The sequence below is a fragment of the Neolamprologus multifasciatus genome, chromosome 22, assembly GCF_963576455.1.
Source record: "Neolamprologus multifasciatus chromosome 22, fNeoMul1.2, whole genome shotgun sequence".
In the NCBI taxonomy this organism is placed as follows: domain Eukaryota; kingdom Metazoa; phylum Chordata; class Actinopteri; order Cichliformes; family Cichlidae; genus Neolamprologus; species Neolamprologus multifasciatus.
This window is the reverse complement of record NC_140459.1, coordinates 25774897-25801296: the sequence shown is the minus strand read 5'-3', so window position 1 is coordinate 25801296 and position 26400 is coordinate 25774897. Positions and strand designations below refer to the sequence as shown.

At 40.7% G+C, this 26400-nt stretch overlaps 1 protein-coding gene across 7 annotated transcripts in view; it reads right to left on the bottom strand.

The window, feature by feature from the left end:
• LOC146493618 (receptor-type tyrosine-protein phosphatase U-like) overlaps positions 1 to 26082 on the bottom strand; it is a 260603-nt gene extending 234521 nt beyond the window's left edge. For 6 of the 7 annotated variants that reach the window (XM_085147845.1, XM_085147843.1, XM_085147847.1 and 3 more), the window contains exon 1: positions 25773 to 26081. In XM_085147845.1, the coding sequence (XP_085003971.1) occupies positions 25773 to 25842 (70 nt within the window). In that variant the 5' untranslated portion in view covers positions 25843 to 26081. Of the gene's footprint in view, positions 1 to 25772 lie in introns of all 7 variants that reach the window. The other variant, XM_085147848.1, reaches the window with a different exon arrangement.
• Between the last annotated feature and the right edge of the window lie 318 nt (positions 26083 to 26400).

Below are 26400 nucleotides of genomic sequence, written 5' to 3'. Positions count from 1 at the left end.
AGAAGCGTTTGTGTAGCAGACGTTGCCATGGAACTGCCAGCAACCTTTTTGTCTATATTTACGGTAAATCCAATCTGACACGTATGCAACATAAACCTGTCTGATATATTTTCAGCCTCCTGCTCATATATAATGCACGGGGCTGTCAGTTGTGACAGCTCACATTTATTCCATGTGCACACTGACTGGCATCAAAGGCACAATGGAAACAGTCATTGAGTGGTATGGAATGGTGGCTACATCTGGTATGGCATGAGTTTCTACTTCCTGCTAAATTATCAGAGTATTCAAACCCTGAAAAAACTCTGCATCTATTCACTGCTGTTCATCATTTCACAATTTCACCATCTATTAACCACTGACTAGAGCGGCTGCTACTAGATCTGATTATATCTGTTGTTATAAGTGCAATCTGTTAACTACAATGGCTAAACAAATTAAAAACACCACTGGGTAGGAAGTCTAAGGGGAGTTTAAGAGTTAGATAAAAAGACTAATCTATAGCTGTAAATAGACTGTGGTTTAAATGGCTAACTAACATCAATGAGCTGACCACAGCTACCTGACTACACTTATTTCTTTCATGAGAAGGTTCAAGTCAAGCTACTGGGATGGAAATATAATAAAGTATCTCATGAAAAATGAGATTTAAACAAACTACGGTGAACCTACGGTACAATGATTTTGTTAGGACCGTAAAATTCTTTAAGTATTGCTTTTCTCTTCAAAACAAACAACAGCAGAATTTAATATACACCTCGCTATGAAATAAATTGGGTTAAAAAGGGACTTTGAAAGGATGCAGACCTAAAAGAGATTTGACACTGGATTGAGATTTGCATTGAATTGCATCCAGGATGCCACAAGAGATTGACACTAGCTCTCTAATATCCTTTTAATAACAGGTATGTATAAGCGAGCCAATTCGTCACCCTAATAGTTGCTGCATGTCGCCCTTCATTGCATCTAGTGAAAGTGGAAGCAAGAGATCACATCCACAGACCATCAATCAGTCTGGAGTTGGGTAGCTTCCTCACATTCGACCCAAGGTCAGGATGTACAGTCCTGGTAAATTCTCCACTTGAGGACACACTCCTCGAGTTTGTACATTCATCATGTCCAACCCTGTAACAGGCAGGCAGACAGCCCCATGAAACAGCCCAACTGTTGCATCATTTCCACAGTTAAAACTAGTTAAAACTGACTTTTGGCACACTCCTATTTGAAGGACAATACTTTAGTGAAGATGCCCCAGAAAGCTGCTGAGCTCATCCCCAAGTAGGAGTGTTGTTAACTGCATTTTCAGCTACAGATAGAGTCTGTTACACCACATGAACTGCTCCCTGTCTCTTACACCTGCTTTACAAAAATGAAGATTCTCCCTTGGGTTCTTCGTACTTTTGAAAGAAGGCCAGGAGAACAAATATACCAAGTTTGATGTTCTGTGTGTCTATGTAAATGCACTCAGTGTGACTATTTTCCACAAGGGAAATTGTCCCAGTCCCAGTTTTAAACTATCAGTGGACTGACTTTGCATCAAGTGTAGCGCAACGGAGAAGACGAATAAGGCGTAATCCCTGCATTATCTTGATAAACGAGCAGTTCTTAGCAGGACGTAATGGTCTCCAAAATGAGCCTTGTGCCATTGTGCACATTAATGAGAAACCTCTTTCTGCGTGTGTGTGTGTGTGTGTGTGTGTGTGTGTGTGTGTGTGTGTGTGTGTGTGTGTGTGTGTGAGCTTGTTTGTTTGGATACACGGCGTCCCAGAAATGGAGCTCCGCCACAGGGCCCATGCAGCTGCAAACAGGGGCTCTGCTGTGTTCAAACAGTGGACAACAGGCTCTCTATCCTTTCCACTGACAGCCTTCTCACATTCCTCCTTTCTTAACCTCTTTTACTCTTTCCTGACATTCTGCTCTCAGTCTTTTTCTATCATTTTGACTCTTTGTTCTTTCAGGTTTTTATTCCGGAGCCTTTTCTCTCCATCCATCCCCAATGTTGCAGTTTCCTGTAGACTCTGATAATGAGTGTATGGTTTTGCTTCCCTGCTCTCATTTTCTCTGTGAGTTGCATGTCGTTATGCCATCGCAAAAGTGGTTTAAATCCTCCGGCAGGGCCCGCCAGCGCTGCTGCAGCTGCCCACTGGGCCGGAATAAATCCAGGAGCCTCCAGTCTCGCCTCTGAATGGGTCCACACCCCTGAAACCGAGCCCAGAACAAAACATCCACCCGCATCAATCCGACAGCAATGAACCCAAAAGGCCTTCCTTTGGGGGGTTAAGCTTCCCTCCCTCACTTCCCAACCATGCTTTCACAAAGGATGATTTCAGCTGCCTAATCAACTAGAAAAAAACTTGTGCCCTCTTTCCAGTTCCTGCTACAACCACTTCCCCCCGTCTTCCCCTCCCTTCCTCCTTTAACACGCAAATTTCACATGCCAGTGATTTTGTTTTTCATTACATGAACGGAGAGGGTGATTGCTCTGAACAACATTTTCTCCCAAGCATATTTGAAATGCCAACATCATTAAGACCAACTGTCAAAGTCAGTGACAGTGAAAGGGCCTCTACCTACCCAATCATTACAACCTTATGCCAAGTCTTTTTTTAAAAAAATCTGGAGAATAAGGTTGTTTTTTTTCTGTCAAAGCTCTGCAGGCTTACGTCCCCTCCTCCACCTGCAAGGGCTCAAACACCTGTGGTAATGATCTCGGTGACAGAATCAGGCAATTACTGGACAATTTTATTCACGCCCCTGGCGAGGTCAGAACTCACACACGCACATACACCCACACGTTTGCAGATTCCCTTTTCTTTTCGGCAGGAGATACGAGATTTTGGGCAGAGCGTTCAGCCGCGGCGCCCTCGGGCAAACCCAGTCGCCGAATTCCCCTGAGCCCAGCAGTCTTGTGTTGCGCCAGCAAAACTTAGAGGTCAGGCCTGAATCAGGTGTTCAGTACCCCTGTCAACTCCACCGAGTTGACAGGACTTTATAGCTAGGGTCAAAGCTGAGGGAAGCCACAGGGGTGTTAACACAGCAGCACACACTTTTATATAAAGTTGTGGCTTCAAACTATGGTTAGAAAGGTACAGTAGCATGCAGACGTTTTTTTCAAAATTTCTGCTACTACAAATATGGCCTGATTTCAGAAAGGAATAAAGTTAAAGATGCCACGGTTCTTGGTAAATGGCCTGTATTTGTATAGCGCTTTTACTAGCCCCCCCTAGGGACCACAAAGCACCCAGTCATCCACCCATTGACACACACATTCACACACTGGTGGAGGCAAGCTACAGTTGTAGCCACAGCTGCCCTGGGGCAGACTGACAGAAGCGAGGCTGCCATATCGCGCTATCGGCCCTTCTGGCCAACACCAGTAGGCGGTAGGTGAAGTGTCTTGCCCAAGGACACAACGACCGAGACTGTCCAAGCCGGGGCTCGAACCGGCAACCTTCCAATTACAAGGTGAACTCCCAACTCTTGAGCCACGATCTTCCGTTTCTTACAGACTTAACATTTTAAAAAGGATTAGGCTCACTGCAATGTCGGGTTAGGTAGTAACACCCTCTTTGGTAAGTTTCAGTTCTTAAAGGTTTTTTGCCCGTTCCTTTAGTTCAGCAATATTTTAGGCACTCTTTTGTTTGAGGTTTCATATTTTCAAAGATATGTATATTCTGGGACTACGAAAGCCTACACCTCCTGTGGTTTTTGAGGTGAAGTCATCCTCTTTACAGCAGTTTTACAGATGCTGTAATTAAGCTAATTCTTGGCTCAATCAGTGAAACGATTCCCGTATTGCTGGTAGCAGCTAGAGCCCGACCAATATTATCAGTTGATATTAGATACGTCAGTATCGGCAAATAATTTCATTTATCAGCCAACAAATGAAAATAAAGCTAAGCAAGTAAAGCAGGGATGGAAGAAACACCCTTCAACCATGTTGAACCATGAGTGTTGATGTTGAATAGGTTGTCTACAAAGGACCTATTTGGGAAGTACCTCGGTAGGTTTCCAGGTTTAGCTAACATCTCTGAGTTTGTTAACCCTGGATTGTCTGTTCCCAAAACACAGTTAACTTCTTTTCTCAGCAGTAACCAGGGTAACCGACTCAGTGAACTAGACTGGCAACAGTTTCTCTACGACTCCTCCTCTCCTGCCACTAACTTCCTCATTTATTCAGTTACATTTTTACAAACACTGAAATGCCAGTTAAATATTGGTTTCCTATTTTTTGTACTTTACATGGGAAAGATGGAGATTATGTAACAGACATTAAAAATGAGCTCAGAATAAAACCTATATTCTCCATCTTTCTTACTCTGTGATTCTGTGGACAGTGATGCATCTGTCAGCCTGTCAGCTGAAAGCTACACTGCAAACAGTTACTAGATATCACAGTTTAAATAAAGACAAAAATTATTTTAATTACTATTTCAATAAAAATGATCTTTGTGGAGCTTTAGACACAGAAAACAGTGACCAATCAGCTGTCGTGCTGTAATCAATCACACAGATGAAAGAATGTCTGTCACAGCTGACATTTTGCAGATGTTTGAGTGAAGATGAGTAAAAAAATCCCTGCTATGGCTGTAAGAGAGCACGTATCAGTAAAGGCTGAGATTACTCAGATTAAAATGTTTAAAGTGGAATATTAAAGCAGAGTTTTTCTGTAAATGTCATTAAGGATTTTTATTCAGTAATGGCAGTAATAACCTCGATAAAAAATACGATTGTTACATTCCACATCATTAGATTACACTTTAAGTGAATAATTATTCAAGCAATGAAATGATCATAAACTGTAGCAAAAACACATTTTATTTAATAAAAAACTCTCTTGAGGGCAGATCCGCTCCGGGTTTATTGCTTTCTGGGTGACTCATATCACAGGTCCATCGGTAAACTGTGTCTGATCTCTACAATTTCATCTTCAGCTCATGTTGCCTACATGTTGTTCCTGTCAGGTTACAGCTGAATACTTAACCTCCTAAGACCCGAACTCTTTCATGGCATGCATTTTTAATTTTTCTTTGCTATTTGGGTTGATTGGGACCTAAAGAATGTAAAAACAAAGAATTACCAGATTTTTTTTTTTTTTTTACCTCATTTTTGTTTTTTGAGAAAAATGAGATCCACACATGAGGACATTTGTTTCAAATTTTGATAGAACAGTGGCAGTATGATGTCCTCGTAAGTGGATATCAGGCCCTTGTAGAGAAAATTTAAGTATTTTGGTCTAGACCTCCCAAAACGTGATGTCCACATATGTGGACGCCAGGTCCTAGGAGGTTAAATATGAAAATAGCTTCGTCTATTAAAAATTCAAGTTGAGTAAATGATGACAGGAGACTCTCACGGCCGTGACTCTTGGTTTGGAGTTTTCTGTTTATTATTACTTTTGGATTTTCTGAAGTGATACATGTTCAAGTTTGGAGGGGGGGGGGGGGGGGAGGGGGGTGTTGCTGCCTTTTTGTATTTTGCTTATTATCTGAAGTCCTTCAGACTGCGGCTGCTTTTCACTACAGCAGCCGTAATGCTCTGACAATCCATCAAGCTGTGCAGCTTACCAAAGTTGTACTAAAACATTTTTTAACCGAAATCGGTTCGAGGTCAGTAAGCACAACCAGAATTCATACATAAGGCACACTCTCGATTTTTGAGAAAATTAAAGGATTTTTAGTGTGGAAAATACGTTATACAGAAGAAAAGAATATATCGTGATATATATCGTTACTGCACATGCTTCAAATTATATCGCGATATGAATTTTAGGCCATATCGCCCAGCCCTATGATTAGCCAGTATTTAGTTTCCTGGTTAGGTCTTGTCCTCATGCGTTTACAAGTCTTGTTTATTTTATAAAGGTTCTTTATGGTGGTTTTACTACTCCTATCCCCTTTAGTTTGGTTTATTTTCCTTTTTTGTGTTTCCATTCAGTTTCTGTATTGACTTGTCTTTCCAGGTTTCCCTGTGTCAAGTTAATCCTTGTTTCTGCCGTTCCTGTTTTATTTGGTAATGGTTGTTCTCTGTGTTTTGTGTCGAGTTTACTTCCCTGTCTCATTATGTCTGTTGTCTCCAGCCATCCCATCTGTTTTCTCCCTCCATGTTATAATGTCAGTGTGTATATTGTCTTGGCCTCCCCTTGTTCATTGTCCCACATAACTGTTTGAACTTTGTGTTCTCCTGCTCCCAGTTTACCTGTTAATCCACTTCCTGGTCATTTCTAGCATATTGGAATTCCTCGATCAGTTCCCTGTTTGTTCCTGCTCACACAGACATTATTAAAAACAATTATATATTTTCTATCAAAATGTGTTCAGCCTGTGATGATGGCAGGGTGGCACAGCTAATTAAAATGACTCATCTTCCCCCGCTCCTTTATTTCCACACTAAATATCATGGCCAGCAGTGAGACATGCTCATATTCCTTGGTCCACTGGATTAAAACAGACTTATTTGCCACAATGAATCCTGGTGTCAGAGCTTTTCTTTCCCTTCTTTTATTCTGATCACTTCACTAACAGGAATTTCAATCACAGGCACCCAAATTTTCCATCTTACTCTGTTTATGGCAAAAATATGAAACATTGTTTTAAATTAACTGAAGACTTAATAACACAAAAGTCCCCCTGTTGTTGAGTGATTACTGATTAAAACATGAGTAGCACTGTCAGCAGCCTTAGCATAGTTATACCAACCTGAACCTTTTTTTTTACTTTTTCATAAATAAGAAATTGTAAATATTATTTTTTTGATTCTTCTTTTGAATTACTCTTAGTTTCTGAAGCTGAAATAATGATAAAAGTGTCATAAAGAGTTAGTGGAAGTGGCAGGGAAGATTTTCTGGATTTGTCCTTAAGGGAACAAAGCAGAATCAATCTGTTAGAGAAAGTGCTCACCTGACCCACTACAAGTTGAGGAGCTGAACCCAATGCTACGCACAGAGCAGACCACCGCAAAGCACACTGCATTTGCCCCAACAGACTGACTGCACACAACGTCCTCTCGACTTCCTTTGAAAACAAAGCCTGCTTATCCCTTTCTTAGATACAGCCTGTGTGTCGTCTTCCTGTTCAGCCTCCTGTCAATGTGGGGACCCGGCTGTCTGTACTATTCCAAGATAGACACGGGCCATGTTATTCTGAAGTCCATGACCATCCCTTTAGTCTTACTTACATTCAGAAACAGAATATTTTCCCCAGACCACTCAACAATATCACACTTTAGTTTTCCCGTCCTTCTACCCAAACACAGCAGAATTGTTTATGTAGGTGTCAGGATCACGGGCTATACTGAAATTCTCAGGTGTAAAAAAAAAAATCAAATAAGACAAATACAACGCAAGACGAGACAAACATAGAAACCAACCAAATGATAATCAAACTATCTTACATCAAAGCCAGAGTAAAAAGATGGGTCTTTAAACGAGATTTAAAAGACTGAACAGTCTGAGAAGAGCGAATGGCAATAGGGAGGTTGTTCCACAGTCTAGGAGCCACAATAGCAAAGGCACGGTCGCCTCTGGTTTTCAACCTAGACTTAGGTTGCATTAAGAGCATCTGGTTAGAAGATCTTTTATAGAGCTTTTATAGGATTATACAAATGAAGAAGTTCTGTTAAATAGCTAGGGGCAGTGTTATTTAAGACTTTATAAGTGAATAAAAGAATTTTAAAATTTTATTTTATGCCTTTCATATAAAACTAAAAACTAAATGTTGTATAAACTGCTGGATTTTGCACGTTTAGTTGATGCCAGCTTTGGTTCAGCAAAGCTGTGATGGGAATTTCTTCCTGTTTTTACACTGATCTTGACAGATTAGTTGTAAGCAATAGCTGAAACATTAGTTAAAGCTGAGTTCCTAGACTATTTGGCAGCATTGAAAGTAGCTTTACTGCTGAGCAGTAGTAGCATTAGGTAACATATATTTGTTGGAGCAGTAGCAATGGTGTTAATGCTTTGTGTCAGCAGTAATAAAGCAAATTAGTGCAATTAAGTCATTAGCAGCAGCAGCAGCAGCGTTGCAATAACTATTACTAAAAGCACGTATTCCTTCTGCTTGTCAATAGTAGTAATGATCACAGTGCACATATGTAGCAGGAGTAGTAATAGACTTTGTATTTAGGCCAACGCCTAAAAAGTGAAAAGTGAGAAATTTTTTATTGTGTGACATGTCGAAAGGACACATTTTAAGCATGTCTATCCTCATTTGTTCCTGAGAGGGCAGTATTGTTGCAGGCCATTCTCACATCTGTGCTACATTAAGCAGTCCAGTAGGTGAGCTATTCAAACATGCCTCTAACCTAGTTGAATACAAACAAATCAACAGAATTAGACAGGGGACTTAAGTAAGGATTTGCATGCTGGTCTACCCATGTAAAGCACAAACCTGTTAGGCTTCAGTCACACAGGAAAGGATGTCTGCAATACTAACCCAAACCAAACCCAACATCATCAATTCTGTGCCCAGCCAACCAGCCGCACTAAACCTTCTATTAGTGACTCGACTTAAGGCTCTAATTTCTTCGCCTTCACAGATTCACCCTGCCTTGTACTGTAATCCCTCTCCAGCGGATTTTTAATTAAACACAGACGACACATGTGGGTCAAAGACAGCTGCCAGGCAAGGACATAGAGGCAAAAGGAGACTTGTACCTGTGTCAAAGTAAACAGAGCTCATCAGCCAAAATGTATGCCTTTCTCTTTAAACGGGCTAAAAATGAGACGTCACTTCTGACAGGAGCCCTGATCCGCACCCTCGGTTAATTGTTCCACCCTCCCAAAGCACACTCGTGCCTTCATACACAATCCCTTTTTAAGTCAACTGTTACCATCCTTGACCACGACCTCTGAAAGCAGTCAGCGCTATAAAACAATCTCAGGAAAAGTGAGGGACTCTCCATTTCCTCTTCCTCCCCAGTTCTCACCTTCTGTCACTATGATTGGCAGCTTTGATTAACAATCTAGTGTCCTCGCCGAAAGTGGGTGACAGAGTTTGGGGAGGGGGGGGTGAAAATATGAAAACAATGCATAGCCTACTTTTGTGTGCATATAATTAGAGATGTCTGGGGCTTGCTGTAGAGCCCAGTGGGCGTGGTACAGACTCAAGCAGGAGCAAATTATGTCCAAATCATCTCTTAGGAATGACAATGAACAATGAACATGTCACACATTGTTCTACTTAAGTGTCCCTCCACTCAGCTAACCACACGGGGGTCTCTATAGCTCTTCCCTGCACTTCAGCAACAAGTTAAAATAGTAGAGACCAGGGAACATGGTATGTAAAGAAATGTAAAAACTTTTTTTTTTTTAAATTGAAAACATAATTTTTTTCTGGTAGCTGTATCTGAACAATCTACTAATCTGCTGCTTCAAGGCTAAAGTAAAGCTTTTGCATTCCATGTATAACACGGCTTGATACAACAGTAAAGCACCAAGCTTTATTCACTAGCTCTGTCACTGCACAAACATTACAATCTTGAACTACACAGAACGTAACTTAGGGTAACTTACCGTACAGCTTTTAAGAAAAAACATGGCCAGTTTCTATATCAGTGAGTTTCATTTTGGAAAAAGGACCTTTTTGACATAAATCATCAGTTTGAGCAACATATTAGCTTCTCACCTTAAAGAATTAACTGTGGTTAACCTTTTCTTTGTTCTCTAAATTAAGAAAAAATGTGTTTACCTTAAAGGGATTTACTCAAGGCTGAACTTAGGATTTGGAATTGAAGCTGAATAGACCAGTAACAATCTGTCCTAAATGAACGAGTCATCTTCAAAAGACCCATATCAGCTAAACTTTACGAGTAACCTATTTCCTACACAGAGCCGGTGCTCCACTCTTGGCAGTGCTCCTTCTTTAGTTTCATAATACATTAACACTAGCACAGAACTTCCACATGAAACAGAAAAAAAATCACCCAGTGAAGCTTTTTGAAGGCAAGCGTTCTGCTATTCTCATCACTTTTCTAGGTCAGCATACAGGATGCTGTGTTTAAAGCAACTCACAAACAACATATGTCAACTGTTGCCTTATGCAAGGGCAAACAAAGTAGATCTGGTTTTAATGTCTACTCGGGTCATCCCTGAATTATCCCTCTAGTGTCTGGGCCAGCGCTATCATCCTCAAATGCCCTATTATTATTGTGTATGGGCTCAGTGACCCCAGCTACAGAGCCATCTGCTCAGAGTCTACTGATGCTCAGATTAGGGGTGTAGGCCAGAGGAGGGTAAGGGGACACACATGTTTAGTTGCTGAGATGCCTCTTCTAGGTGCTGCTCTGTTAGATCAGGTGGTAGGAAGATGAAAGCTAATACGCAAAAGTTTTGACACAGACAGGAATCCAACCACCAGCTGATTTCCATGCTGTTTTCCCCCATACAGCTTCTACCAGTGTAATCAATACCCCCTTCCTGTACGCCACACGCTCCTGTCCTCTCCCACTTCCTTCACTTCACTGTCTGGCTCATTTTCCACCATCTCCACCTGAGATGCAGTACCAACACTTGACGGCCTTGCTTACTGAATCGATGATTCGGGGCCTCCTGGAACGGCAAGCTTATAAAACCCACAACACTGCACTCTGTGTGCTGGCGGCGAAACATCCTCATAAAACAGAATGAGGATTTTAGAGGTATATGCCTCCAATCATCCTTGGCTTTAGTAACACGTTCTTCTGTGAATGTAAAGATGCTTTAGCTTGCTCATTTCCATGCAGTGCATGAATGTAATCCTTTATGTTTATCTCTCTGAGTTCGGAGGCCACGGGGGGCTGCAGCCCACTGTACTTGCGTGATGCATACGCCATTTGAAAGGCACACGCAGCAGATGCTGGCCCAAGTGCAATTACTTCTTATAACTGCCAAACTATGGCTGTTGCCTGAATCATTGCCAAGGTGTCCCAAAGTGTCAGAGGGACAATAGAAACAAAAGACCCAGAATTTTTAAAGAAATATGCATGCCAAGTTATTTATCATGGAGTTAGAAGTAGGACAGATGGATTGGGAGACGAGAAGGCCAAGATGCATTAATACTGCCAGGTTCACAGGGCTGATTATCAGTGGGAGCGCCTACACTGGAAGTGTTTATTCCTTTCTCTTTGAAACTTGTTTATCCAGGAAAATTCAGCTTTGTCACACATCACGCTGAAAACTCAGACTGAACTACTACTTTTGAAAGTACCACTGAAATATGCATCAAGCATCTTGGCCAGTTCATGATCCACAATTTCATTTCAAAAACATTATAAACTGACTGTTTTCTCTGCCACGCACACTGCGAGTCATATATTACTTGACCGCACACGCAACAGGCGGCTTGAAATTCATATTGCAGCCATGAATGCTTCCCACGTAGAGATTTAGACACTTTGAGACTCGGGTCTCATAACATGACATACAAACTAGCAGCCATATAGGAGCTGTGCAGAAAAGTCTGGTTTTATGAAGCATGTGAGGCGTACCTGGATTTGAATGGTAAAGTATTACCTTGACCTGCACTTTGAGGGTCTCGCGCTTCATGTGCAACAGGAGGAAAGATGCATGGAAAACAGCAACACCGAGACACAACGTGGCAACGCTAAAGCTTTACTGACAGAGAAGGAAATAAGAAGCTGGTGACCAAGACGTCCCGCAGTGATAGCAGGTGCACAGGTGCTGCTGCTCATACTGCATAACCTCCCATGCTGTGCACAGGAACCCTGACAGGGGTGAGCAGGCATTGCCACAATGCCCTTGTTTGCTTCAGTGAGGGGCATGTTCTATTATTTATTTAATAATTTGACTTTTTTTTCCTTACAAGTTTCCTTTCAACTTTTAATATCTCTCATGTGCCACAGGGACACTGGGAGGCCCACCAGTTTGATAACTTTAAATGCCTACTTTTTAAAGTGTAATATCTACAGCTACCTTGGGACCTTGCTCCATATCGGTGATTTTCTTTTTTCTTTTTTCTTTTTGCTATCTTACAAAAAGTGAGGGGTAAGATATAAGAAGAAGTGAGTTTGTGGTTTGGCAGTTAATCTAACTTGAGTTTATCAGCGATGTGGTTTACTACATTAACGACACGGAGGACTAAACATGTGAGCCCGAGAGGGAAAACTCTGGGAGATAAGGAGCTGGAGGAGAAGGTAGCCGAGCTGAAAAGAAATAGCTTTTGGCATCATGTGGTTATTTTTCTCCAGAAGCTTCAGAAAGGAAAGGAAGCATGAGGAATGCCATTCCTGCAGTTTGCCCTCAGATGTCATTTCAATCTAAAGTGACATTTGCTGATAGCACCGACGCAAAATCATCCCGCAGCCGAACTCTGACCCCGTCTGCTGAATCTGCTGTTCGGTCATCTCGCGCTGCAGCGGTAACCGAGCGACAGTTTCCACTCTGCTGCCAGCACCACCGCTGGCATCGACCTGTCATCAGACTTGACAGTTCCAACCAGAGGTTTCATGGCCGGGGAATAGCTTGGACAATTGGTTCAGCCGCAGAGAGTAAACACACTGTCAGCTAGGCAGAACAAGTGACAGAGGAATATTCATAAAGATTATTCATGGCTGGCTGTCAGCAGCGGTGACAAATCTGGGAGGTAATGGCAGCAGCAGCCAAATCTGACGGAGAGCAGGACTGGACTAAACGGACAGGCAGCCATCACTGCAGAACAGTCATGCTCCTGCATATCTCTTCTCTGTGTGCACCTCATCCCTAATACATGTGCCCAGTCGTAGCAACAACTGCATCATCAGTCTCAACTGCCATTCCTAACAAGTTGGCCCCGTCTGTGTGCTGAGAGCAAATGCTTCCAGAACCAGGGGGTAAATTATCCTTGAAAGGAAAAGAAATCCTCCCTCAAATACTCCACAATGTTATCACCATCAATCTGTGATGGTGAGAGCATTCTAGGGTTGAAATTTTGACGAAGTGCTCTAATTTACTTTTCTGCTATACCCACTTTCCCTCAAATTTGTTTTTTACTTCCTCTTTTTAGGGCTGGGTATTGCTTGGAATTCTGGGACGAATATCAAAGTTTAAAGCTGAAATTTAAAAAAAACAAAACAACTGTGCTCTTGTTTATAATTTCCATCCAGGTCTGCTGAGTAGATTGATGTGCTTTAAAACCTATGCTCACCTCTATAATATCGTAATATGTACATTTTTTACTTTACAGAATGTTCTCTGAAGTTCATTCAACAGACAAGATATATTATAACTGGCCTATAAAAAAATAATAATTATAGAGTTAATTTTTTGCATTTTTTATTGAGTCAATCATCATCTGTACCTTTTATAATTTAGATTTTTTTTTTAGAGCTCCACCAATTGCAAGATTCTTGGGTGATTCCAATTTACAATTATTTAAGTGTGACCTGACGATACGGATGTTTTCTGAGTTTTTTCTCGTTTAAAAACAAAACTGAACTTTTCTTCAATGCTATAATTTCATTTTCAGAACAAAATAAATAACATTACAATTTGTTACTACAGCGAGTTACAGGATCTTCTTTTACTTAACCGAAAAAGTTCTCTAGTACTGGAAAGATGTCAAAATAATAACCTGAAAATTGGCACCCACCCATCACTGGGCTGGCTGTGGCTCAGGGCAGCCCAGTGATGAGCAAGAACTTCAACTTCATTCAATATCAAGCAGTGTGTCTGCAAACTTTTTGATTATACTTAACTTGCATGGCCCAATTCCATTTCGTATCACAAAAGCAATAATATAAAAAAGCCTCACCATCAAGGGATACCCAACAGTGTTTAAAAGGTTTCAAGTGTTCGAGGCTCACTCCGTCACTTTTGACGGGGTAAGTGTCGCTGCCTGGTGTGATATTTCCTTTCTGAAGGCTGTTTGAGGAATTAAGAGACACTTTTGCTGACATAAAATGTAGTCAAGTTTTCAGAGACAGTGTTGTCAGTGCAATTGCTGCACCGTGATCTGGTAAGCTGCCTCTGCAACTGCTTTCAAACCATCAGTGCCACACGCTCAATGCTTAGTGGACAATTTGAGACATGATCTGTGGCAAACAACGAGCTCTCAGCCTCTCAGGAGAAAAGAGGGGTTGGAGGAGTGCAGAGAATTTATCCTCAGTGCTCGGAACTTCCCAAAATTTGGCAAAGAAACAAACAGACGTCTATCATCTGAAGGTAAGAAAGTCTGGATGCTTTACGCTTCTTGGCTTTTGTTGCCCCAGGCAACAGTTCCGTCTCCTGAGACTCTATAATTGTACAATTAACATCACTTTACATACCTGTGACACACAACAGCCTCCAATATCAAAATTCCACCCACAGATGCGGTGTTCATGCTATGCGGATTTATTATCTTCAACGTTTTACTGATTTCACAAAACATTTCATCTAGCGCATCATTATATAGATGTCGAAATAAAAGGCAGAACTGTGTATGCAGTAAAATGAGTCACTGAGGAAAAACTGAGCAAAGGCAATCAGAAACCCAGCAGCTTCCTTTGAAGTCATCTAAAGTGAACTCCAATGCAGGCATTCATTACTGACGTAGAAAAGTAAGCAAATTAACTTTAGCGTCTAAACATGTTTAGAGATCAGCTTGACAGACAGCATGGTGCCTGCTGGCATTCCTCCATCTGCTCAATAATGATTTGTTGTAGATGGGGAAAAAAGTCAACACAATTGTAACACCTGGAGAGTCGAAGTTAGCCTCGTATCTCTCCACAATGACGCCTCACAGATCCAGTCCAAGGCCGGCTGGTAGCAGTATCAGCTTCAATAATAATGTGCTGGAGTTACCGGCATGAGCCAGCTTATTGTAGGTTGTTGTCTTAAGGGTTTCTGCAACAGACAAAAATATTTCCATAGTCTACATACCACCAATGAACCATATTTAACAAAAACAATGCCCTGTGTTGTGAAATGTACTTAAAAGTGTGTTTGAAAATCTACCAGGTTACTGTACAGATTCATTACTAGCAAAAGCAGTTGCCCATTACATTGACATAAAACAACCCTGCCTGATTATATTTTTTTTAAAAAGCTAGGTTGGTATGAGACTGCACTGGTAGTTCTCTGTAATAAATAAAGGCAAACATAATTCTAGCATTTTTATGCTCATTTTTTGGAGATTAGCATTAAGAATTTCAAGTGTGCATTTTCAGTAAAAACTAAAGCCTACTTAACCCTATAATTCCCTTTGTATCATGTTTGATGCATGAGTTTCTAAGACCTCTATCTCATCAACATGATCAATGCTTGCCATAATTGCAAAATGTTATGGACAAAACTCTATATTTTGTCTATAATTGACACTGTTGTTAACAAAAAGTTCCCAATGTATCAAATGTGATACAAAAAATATATAATAAATATATAATAAAAATATATCATACACAACATGATATAGCAAAAAAAATGTGGATTTTGTTATAAGGGTAAATAAACATCTCAGTTCCAAAAAAATCAGAATTTTCTGGCTATAGTAAATTAAATGTCAATTGCAGCTCTGCCACATCACATGTCCACAACACAGATATAGGACTTACACTAGGACTTAGCACACACAACAACAAGACAACCCCAGACTATTATTATTATCCATCCATTCACTCTTTTCAGGGTCGCGGGGGATGCTGGAGCCTGTCATAGGGCAAGAGGCACCCTGGACAGGTCTGTCGCAGGGCTAACATACAGAGACAGACAACCATTTGCGCTCACATTCACTCACACATTCAGACCTATGGACAATTTGGATTAATCAGTTAACCTATCCCCACAAACTGCATGTCTTTGGACGGTGGGGGGAAGCCTGAGTACCCGGAGGGAACCCACGCAAACACGGGGAGAACATGCAAACTCCACACAGAAAGATCCCGACCTGATGGTGGAATTGAACTTAGGACCTTCTTGCTGTTCGGGAACAGTGCTAACCACAGTGCCACCGAGCTGCTAATATTATCATTATTATTATTATTATTATTGTTGTTGTTGTTGTTGTTTTTAAACTTTCAAAGCAATTCTATTTTACTTTTACTTAAGATTTCTAGGATACCTTAGTGCTTGCATCTGATTTATGCAGTGTCACTGGATGTATTGCGGAGTCACTACTATTGCACTATAGTGCTGCTGCTGCTGCTGCTGCTGCTGCTGCTGCTGGCACTTTGATGCAATAGATTCACACTTATGAATTAGGTAGTCTGTCACCACTGACAGTAGTTGATTGGAAAAGAAGGAATGAAAAGAGACTTCATTTTGCTTGCACTAATAAATACATGCTGCTGCCTACAAGGTGCAATCATTGATCAAATGTCATCCCCTTATTTTTCAATATTGTCATAAATACAATTATTTCAAATTTCTTGAAATATTTTAATATAATTTTGAGGCTATTCATATGTAATGCAAAATAAGGTATGTGTGAGATGATCACTGTAAAATAAGGTATGTGTAAATGGAGATCACCTATCTGTCAACAACCTAACATAAAGGTAAATGAAACCTGACCCTGTATTGTGTATTTATTTACCATGAGTCTGCGCTCATTAACACGAGTTACAAACTTTTCCATTCTGGACATCATTGATTTAACTTTGATATTTTTACATTCTCTAACATTTATGTTTTAGTTGGCTTTACTTTCATCTTCTTTAATTTCTCTTTTGCTTTATAAATAATTACCTCTTTGTAAAATAACTCATCTTGAACTGTGGGCAGTGACATACTTATGTCAATCATGTTTATGAAAAGTGTTACGCAACCCCGTGATTACACATTATTTTTTACACTTCGTATTCAGTCATTGTGTTTTGTTTTTAACGCTTTGGTTTGGTTTAAGCACCAAAACGAATTAAAATAGTTTTGGGTTCAAACCACAGACAGTATAAAAAGGCAACTATTGCCAGCGTGATGTCACATGATTGTGAAGTTCTATTATGAAAGCTTAAACTAGCATTTTCACCATTGCAATCTGGGTGTCCTAAAAGTGGACATGATGAGTACAGGGGACTGACTATGACATAGTATGGACACCCCTCACTGATTGTCAAGCTTGACTTGTGATTGATAGCTACATAGCCAATGCACTACCCCTGGATAATCCTTCTCTCTGAGTCTAATGATGACCATCATTTCCAAAAAGACCAGAAAGCAGCAACTGAGACCAAAAGTATAGCAGGAAAGTTTTTACTGTGTGTACAGAGAAAGGGAGCAGGTGGACATTTTCCCACAAACTTGAAAGGTAAATCCATTTTCCATGTATTTTTGCTAGAGAATGAAAACATTTTTTTTAATTTAAAAAAACAACAACAAAATTTAGGACAGTAGAAAAAACTTGTTATTTAAAAAATTGCTAAACAACAGGGCTGGGAAATATGAAATTTGTTTTAACAATGCTAAATTCATTGCATGGGAATGAACATTGGATGTAGAGCAGGGCGATATGACCAAAAATATTTATCACGATATACATTTGAAAATTTGCGATAACGATATAACTGACGATATAATTGACTCTAGACAAAATGCTTTACAACTCCACAACTTAAAAAAAAACAAAAGATCAATGTATTTTCACTTAAACAAGCAGCTGTTTTTTATGTGCATTAAAGTTATATAAAAGTTATATAAAAGTTTTATAAAAAGTTAACAGTGCAAATGCAAATCCCTTGCTGATAGTTTAACCAAAAGGCATTTCCAGTGGAAATTGGCCGACATATCCTCAGCATAACCATGTATAATATCCACAAAACATAAAAAGAGGTTATACACACACAATACGGTAATATTATGTTGAAGCGCGGTACGTATCACTCGCGAGACTCCTGCCTACGATAGCCGCAATGCTCCGACAATCCATCAAGCGGTGCGGGTTCGTAGCTTAGTCGTACTAAAACATTTGACAGATTTTCGAGCGTCGTGTACAATATAAAATCATTTCGAGGTCAGTAAACACAACCAGAATTCATACATAAGGCACACAGGATTATAAGCGGCACTGTCAATTTTCAGAAAAATTAAAGGATTGATTTTAAGTGTGCCGTATTTTCCAAACAACACGGTAATAACGACGGCCCACTAGCATGCTCTACCAAAAATAGTGCTTTGTTGTGTATCTGACGGACGAAAGCTAAACCAGTTCCACACCACTGAAGTTGCAGCATTTTTACAAACCAATTCTGGTTCATCTGTTTCCTTCGACGATCCGCTTTCGCCCTCCTCATTCTCCGTGGCCGCCATGCTTTTTCCGCCATGTGCGTATGAAAACAAAGGCACTGCGCATGCGCGTTTTACCCATATTCTATCGCGATATTTCATTTTCTTATCGTTGCCCAACATTATACCGGTATTACCATGAACGGTATGATATGGCCCAGCCCTAGTTGGATTTAGATTCATCTGCATAGTGAGTCAATTCTGCCAACTAATAGCAATTCTAATGAATTGGAGGGTGATGTGAATGCTTTATCCAACTTAGTTAATATGTTAACAGCTCAAACATTCACCAAGAGTAGTCCGGTGTTAAAACAGAAAGCAAAGTGGCAAAAGACTAAAATACTGTATACAACTGATGACTACTGAAGATACATCATACTGAAAGATAGATGGAGCACAAGAACCCGGCGTTCAACCGAGACGGGCACAATGAAGTTTGTTGACGGCGAAACTGCATTTCATCAACTCCAATTCCATAGAGAAAATTGCCTTCAGTACCACAGCGGCAGGCCTGACTTCTCCCTTCATGATAAGAGGAAATCATTTGGAGATAAACTGAAGTAATCATGCTGCAGTTATATATGTATAAAAAACCACTGAAGTTTGTGAACTCTGTCTGCCATTCGCAGGTCTGAGAACTTCCAAAAAGCCCATGAAGTCTTCACACTGTGATGATTAAAACTAAAATTTTAATTTGGTGAAACACCTTTACAAGTTTGCTTTTGCCACGCTGCCAATGAAAGTCTGAGAGACGAACAGAATGAGTGACAACTAACAGCCAAGGCAATTAAAATTTCTCAAAAGCCATCAAAGTGGAGGATTGCACTGACTTCCACCTCATTCAGGGCTCCTTAGCTAGCACTCATTTGCCTGCCAGCCTGCTACTGACTGTCTGAATATGTCTACACATTTGATGCTTGACCTATCCATTTGAAGGGAAAAGAAGCCCTCGTGTGTTCTGTAATATTTATCCCAGTTAATGCTATAGTGCTCATCAGAAAGGTTAAGAGTGAAACATTGGCTGTGCTTTATCATTTCAAATTGATCTTTTTTGCCATTGTATCCATTTTATTCAGCCAAACACATAATTAAAGCCAAACTATCAAACGGTCATAACTGAAATTTTTGCTCTTTCAAGGCTTCTAAATGTCCAGTAGAATATGCGGATAGGTTATACTAAATCTATACCCTACATTCATTGGGTTTTTCTTCTTCAGTTTGAAACAGCACTTGCTCTTTTGTCATCTCATTATTGCAAGCTGCAATTATGCTGTACTCATTTTCTTTAAAAACGTGCAGCTATTATGGAATTCACAATTTTTATATTAAAAAATCTTTTGTTATTTCCCCCAGTAAAAAAACACATCTCATTTTTGCTTTTTGTGTGAACACACACGCCATTTTCTCTATTTACAGCCCTCACATTTGCCCCAGGAGAGCTGTGTGTGTGTGTGTTGGACTATTTTAGCACTGAGCTGGATCCACGCCACTACACACCAAGAACTCCCCTCTTTACATCCTCCCAACAGACCATGAAAGCGCACCTTCTCGTGTCAGCGCTCACTTTCGTTGCGATCTTTTCCAGCTTACTTCCTCCAATATCAGAATCCTTGGAGCCGCATGTCAGCGCTGCTCAGTGTCGGAGCTCACTCACGTGGTTTCGTTTCAAGATTAAATTACATTCTTGCTTTTACTCCTCAGAGCCCCCGCTAACAGGGGGCCGGGCACCTTTAAACAACACGCCAGGTGTCACCTCAGCGATCACACGTTCTCTAGGCCAGACTTTGGAGCTGAGGTGCAAACACAGCTACACTCGGCAGAATTAGAAAGTGGGGCTGCCACTGCACCTTCTTGTGTTTTTGCTCCGATCAACATTAAAGCTGCATGACACAACTTCTTGGCAGCCTCAAAAGGCAGCAAAAGGGATATGTTAAAACTTCAGTACCTGCAAATCCGACAACAAACTGCCAGGCTCAGTCTTTGATGATTTATTCCAAGAGCTGTGTGGGGAACCTTAAGTACCAACCAAAAGTGTTCTTAGCATCACATAACTACAATTGACAAAAGTTTGCAGTGACAGCTTGGTCAGATGAATGACAAACGAACTCTGTAAAACACAACTCGAATCATTTTCCTTCCACCTTAAAGGATTTTCTCGAAGAATTTTTCCTCATGTGAATCTACTGTAGGTTGCAAAGCCTAGTTGCGAATATCAAGGGGGCATAAATAGAAGCAATCTGATTTATATGTAAATCTCAATGTGTACCCACAAGTGGTAACCGTGATGATGCATTACAGTCCTATTTCCAAACGTTAAAGCATTAGTGTCTTAGCAACTCATAGGCAGCCTGTCACGCAGACACCTAATCTTTAGGTCACTGTTGTCACTGAGAGATTAAGTTGCTGACCCCAAACTATAACGGCTCTTAACTTGAATCCAGCTGGGGAATTAATTCACAGTCTTTCACTCCCCTCAAGTCTTAAGCATAAAATACATTTCAAAATGAAAAGGCATGTTACCAAGTTCGCTTTACTTCTGCTTGCATTTCATTCAGTTCAATTCAGCTTTCTACCTCAATATACTTGCAATATTAGAAAGAAAATTCAACAATCACATGGCCCACTATGAGCAAGCACTTGGTGACAGTTGGAGGAACAACTCCCTTTTAAGAGGAAGAAACCTCTATCAGGACCGAGCTCAGGGAGGGGCGGCCATCTGCCACGACTAGTTGGGGATGAAGGGAAAGAGAAGCAAAGAAAGACGGGACAAAAAAGGCAAACTGTGGAAGAGAGAGTCTGCATTTAAGAATTCCTAATGATTAAATGCAGTAGTGGTGTATAAACACACAGAGAGCAAAAAGAGATGAGGGAAAAATGAATGCTCAGTGTATCATGGCAAGTCCCCCAGCAGCCTAAGCCTATTGCAGCATAACTAACGTCAGGGTCACCTGATCCAGCCGTAACCATACGCTTTATCAAAAGGAAAGTTTTAAGCCCCATCTTGAAAGCAGAGACAGAGTCTGTCTCCTGAATATAAACTTGGAGCTGTTTCCAGAGTAGAGGGCCCTCACGCCTGTTCTACTTTGAAAACTCTAGGAACCAAAAGTAAGCCTGCAGTCTGACTCTGAAGCCCTCTTTTAGGGTGATTAGATACTATGAGGTTGTTAAGTTATGACAGAGCCTGATTATTCAAGATTTTCTACTTAAGGATAAAGATTTTCACGGAGCCCTGCAGGGGACATGGGAGAAAAAAAAAATTAAGACGGACTTTTGCAAAAGTTTTTACGAGATCTCGCAAAACAAACTCGGGATCTCGCAAAAGTTTTAGCTGCATTCTTCGGAGGCCGCCAGCTCGAAGCCGACCGGGAGGTCGAGGCACGATGTGCCGGGAAAGCGGTGTTCCACCCGGCTGTAGTAGGTCTCGACCTCCCGTTAGCTTCGAGCTAGTGGGTGTCAGATCTCCGAAAACGTCGTAGCACTTTTGCAAATATGTGATGTCTCGTAAACCGAGCAGGTATCTGAAGTTTACACAACTACATTCACGCCTCAAAATATCTTAAAAGTGTATTCTGTGACCCAGAAAGAGTAATATTACAACTAAGTAGCTGCCGCCATTGTTGGAATTCAACTTTTGCGAGATCTCGCTTTTGCGAGATCCCGAGTTTGTTTTGCAAGATCTCGCAAAAGTCTGTCTTAATTTTTTTTCTCCCATGTCACCTGCGGGGCTCCGTAGATTTTAAAGCCAATGAGGAGAAGAAGCTAATATGGAGGAAAAAAATGTTCTCTCAAGCCAGTCCCATTCTAACTGTTCAGCATCACTCTGACACGTGATGTTGGTAATTTTTGATTTATTGCACGAATAAATGAAAACAGTCCAACATATTTGTTTAATGAGCACATTGAAGGACATATCTTGGACAAAAATGACTGAATTCTTCACAGTGTTACTGGAGGCCAGCAGTACAGTAACCTTAGTTTAGTGTGAATCTAGAATTGGAAAAGTAGAGTTCATCCAGGTCTTTATGTCTTTATTACTTTTCTGCAGTTTAACTAATTGGTGCAGTTATCTGGCTTCATGGATACATAAAGATGCGTCTCATCAGCACTGCAATGAAAATGTATGCAGTGTTTTCTAATAATATTGTTGACAACTTTAAACAACATGTAGAGGTCTTTATTTCTGATGCTATTCAACATGCTAAGGTTACTGCTACCATGATTTTTGTATCAATAGAAAAAAAGCAGCAAAATTTGCAACAATCATTTGATTATCTGATCCAAAGATAACTAATCGGTGAATATCATGGGTGGTGAGCTGTCTTTAGCACTGAAACAACATGAGCAGTATCTCAAGTTATGATGCAGTAGTGCAAAATGCTTTGACCACGATGATGCAAAATGCTTTAAGGAGGTTATAAACACATGGAAAAAAATGTTGGCAAGTAATGATAAGATTTAAAATTCCAGCACCCAATCAGAAGGTCTAAGAGTGCATGAGAATGACTTAAACAAGGGACATCAAGGATGTGCAAACAATCTGGACAGAAGCAAGAAGTAGGTACTCTTTCTGATATACATCCATATATAGATTAGAGCTGGGCGATATATCGAGTTTTTAAAAAATATCGATATATTTTTATACGAGATATAAGATGTGACAATATCCTTTATATCGATATAGTCTATGTTACTTGTGGAGCCGCAAGTTTGCCTCTCTTTCGTCCACTTTTGTCTTTACGCAACATTACTCGGCCTCGCCCCTCCTTCACTGAGCACAACTCCCCCTCCTCCCCCATCGCTTCACCTGCAGGAAGCGACAAGATGGACACGGCAAATCTCCGTTAACGAGTTACTGCGCATCGCCCCGTGCGTGGGGCGGGACGCCGTCAACGTGTTAGCTAGCTAACCACGCTAACGAGCTAACCACGCTAACGCCATGCAGCCCAGAGGCGCTGCACAGCCTAAAATCCTTTCATTTTCTCAAAAGTTGACAGTGTGCCTTATGTATGAATTCTGGTTGTGCTTGATGGCCGCGAACCGATTTTATGTGGTACACAGTGCTCAGCAATCTGTCAAAAAATGTTTTAGTAAGACTTTGCTAAGCTACGGTGCTGCACCGGTTGATGGATTGTCGGAGCATTACGGCTACCGAGGAGCCTCGCGGAGTGATACGTACTGTGCTTCAACGTAATATTATCCTACTGTGTTTAAGGACCATAAATGGCACCTGCTAAGAGACGTGGTTATGAAGAGGATTTCAAACTCAATGCTGTCAGTCACACAGTAGAAGTTGGGAACAGAGCAGCTGTGAAATCTGTCTTTGTTATTATGCTCAGCGTCTGTTAGTTTACATTTTGACTGCACAATTGTGAGCTTTTTGTTATGCACAAAAACAACATAGTTTTCTTTTATTTATGGAGCATTATTATTTAATAAATGCTCATAATTTATTTTTGAGTAAATTTTATGTACATCTATGCTCTATGTTAATAAAAGTGCCTGTGTGACATCTGGGACACAGCTTTGACTAAGAACTCTCTTTTTGTTCTTACTTTATGGCTTTAAAAAAAAAAATCGAGATATATATCTTATATCGCCATCCAGCTAAAAAGTATCGAGATATGAATTTTGGGTCATATCGCCCAGCCCTAATATAGATATTCAAAATGTTGGATTTTTAAAAAAAAGATTTATCCGCATTTGGTGATGGCATTCCAAATACGAACGCTGTCGACAGAGAATCTGCTCAGTGCCCTCTGGTGGACAAACCACTACTCATAACGTATAACTTTTTACATTTTTCATGTATCAACTGTTATTAAAGCCGATAGATCTGCAAATAACTGATATTGTTCGATATATGGGGCCAATCATCTTTGGGGTTTGGAAGTGAACTGACATTTGAAGAAAATGTCTTGAGCTGTAGAAAATCACGTTCATTTTTTCCAATTTTATGACAAAGTCACACCATAAATTCACAAATTCATCTATACTGCATTGCAGTTTTGCAATGACAGCGTTCTTTGACGGATATACTTAAAAGAGAAGCAGCAGGTGAAAATGCACTTAGAAGAATATGATTTAAATGTGAATTTACACACTTTTTCACTCCTACTGTGTGACAACAGCCTTCAGTCTGTCACAGAAAGGGCCTAGGTCCACCGCAATGACCCAAGACATATGCAATTAGAACTAGCTTTGACTTTCTCCATGGAAATCAGTGTCTATTCTTGGTGATATGAATAAAAACGAATGTGAATCAGTGGTCTTGAAACATTTTGTCTGCTATTTCATGCGAGATCAGAAGACAGGTGGCTTTTTACAATAAATCTTGCCCACAGAATCCACTCGATCCTAGAGAGCAGGGAGTGGCTCGGTGCACGGCTGTTCAGCAACTGGCTCTGGTGATCGTGTAACTGATACCTACGTACCAAAGTATTTATATCGCACTGCCAACATTCACACAAGCTGAAAAGCATTTGAGAAAAGTCAACTTGCACTTTCACATGAGACAAACTTGATAAGGGGCTGACTGGGGGCTGTTTTTTTTTTTTTTCCTCTTTCTAATCGTATTCCACAAAATCCTTTAAAAGATAACGTCCCACGGCCTTTAGGAGTCTTCACTCACTACTAGCCATTTAAGTGTTAAACTAGCCACAGGCAAAATGAAAAGAATTTGAACTCACAGCTCAGACGGGCTCTGTGGTTTTCAGGTAATATAGCTTCAAAATGTGTTTTCCTCTCTGAGAATACTTCAAAACTGTCTATCAAGAGTTTAACTGATCCACACAGAGAATATCTGGACCAGCTGTCAGTGCGGTTATTCCGAGCACAAACACTGACATTACTAATTCATCTCCACGGTTGCTGCTTTGTAGCAGCAGGCAACACACTCCAAAACAGCTCTGAGGGATGACTGTGTTACAAAGTGAACAAATCACCCGATGCATCCGCAACATAATCATGCAAGATGTTCCATCAGAGCTATTAACACACAAGAAAGTTAAACATCTGCAATATAAGATCCAATGAGGGATGACTTATTACTGAGAGGAGATTTACCTTCTGTGAGACATTGGTTTAGAAAAAAAACACCTAATGAAGCCTGAACAACTGGAAAAATAGCAGTAAACGTCAAACGCAGGCAGACACTGCTGAATCCTCTTTTTTCGAGCTTTTTGACTTTTTATATCTGATCTTGAAAACCGAGAACATCATCTGAACCCCCCCCTCACACACACACACATACACACACAACACTGAGCACTGTCATAAAATGATGCTGTGAGGATGCAGGCAATGTCACGTTTAATGTCCAGTGAAATATTAACGTGCCACTGTTTGCACAAAGGAGAAAGTTCACAGCACCGAAAGCGAGACGGGAGCGCGTTTAAACAGTTGAACGCGCACTCAGAGGCAACTTTTTTTTTTAGTTAGGGAACCACAGTCGGAGCAGAAGACAATTTGACTTCAGCATAAATCTGTAAATTGCAGGGACATGGCGGTTTTAACACCTCACTGTCAACTTTAAGACTGTAACTCTTGCCTTCGGACTATGCCTCGCCATCCCCAAACTAAGTATTTCTCTTTTCTCTTCTTTTACCTGTTGGTCCCTCCATGCTATCTGCGTAGATCCTGATGGCCAGCATCAGTAGCAATGCTGCTGAATACATGTTGGCAGAAGAAGTAAAGTCCAGCTCGTCACAAGAAGCAAATCCTAGAGGAAACTCCAGCAGCAGGAGCAACAACAGCGGCAGGACTGGAGAGAAGTTGCGCGCTCAGCTCCATTCATCGCCGCCTGCACTGATCCCTCCACATCCCGCACAGGGAGCATCTGATTTCAAGCTAAAGCGTTCAAAAGAGCCCCCCTTTCCTGTAACGGCTCCGCTACTTTTTTTTTTTTCTGTGTGCACTGTGAGCAAGCGGGACGCAGGAATGCGGGTCTGCGGCGCCTCCATGTGGCGAGGAAGGGGAGCTCACGGTCGGAGAGCCACACGAAGCCAAGCGCTTGGTTTTAATTGCGCGGAGGCAGTCAGTTTCTTCAAGAATCACGTTTAACTCAATAAAAGAATGCAAACATAAGGAGATAAGCCATGATGAAAACAAAGAATATAAAGTCATAATGTTTATATAAATATTTATTATAAAAGGCAGAATTCATTTTTAGGAATTCCAGATGATGAAATGATAAGATAAATATTAGAAATATCAGATTTAAAAGTCAAAGTCAT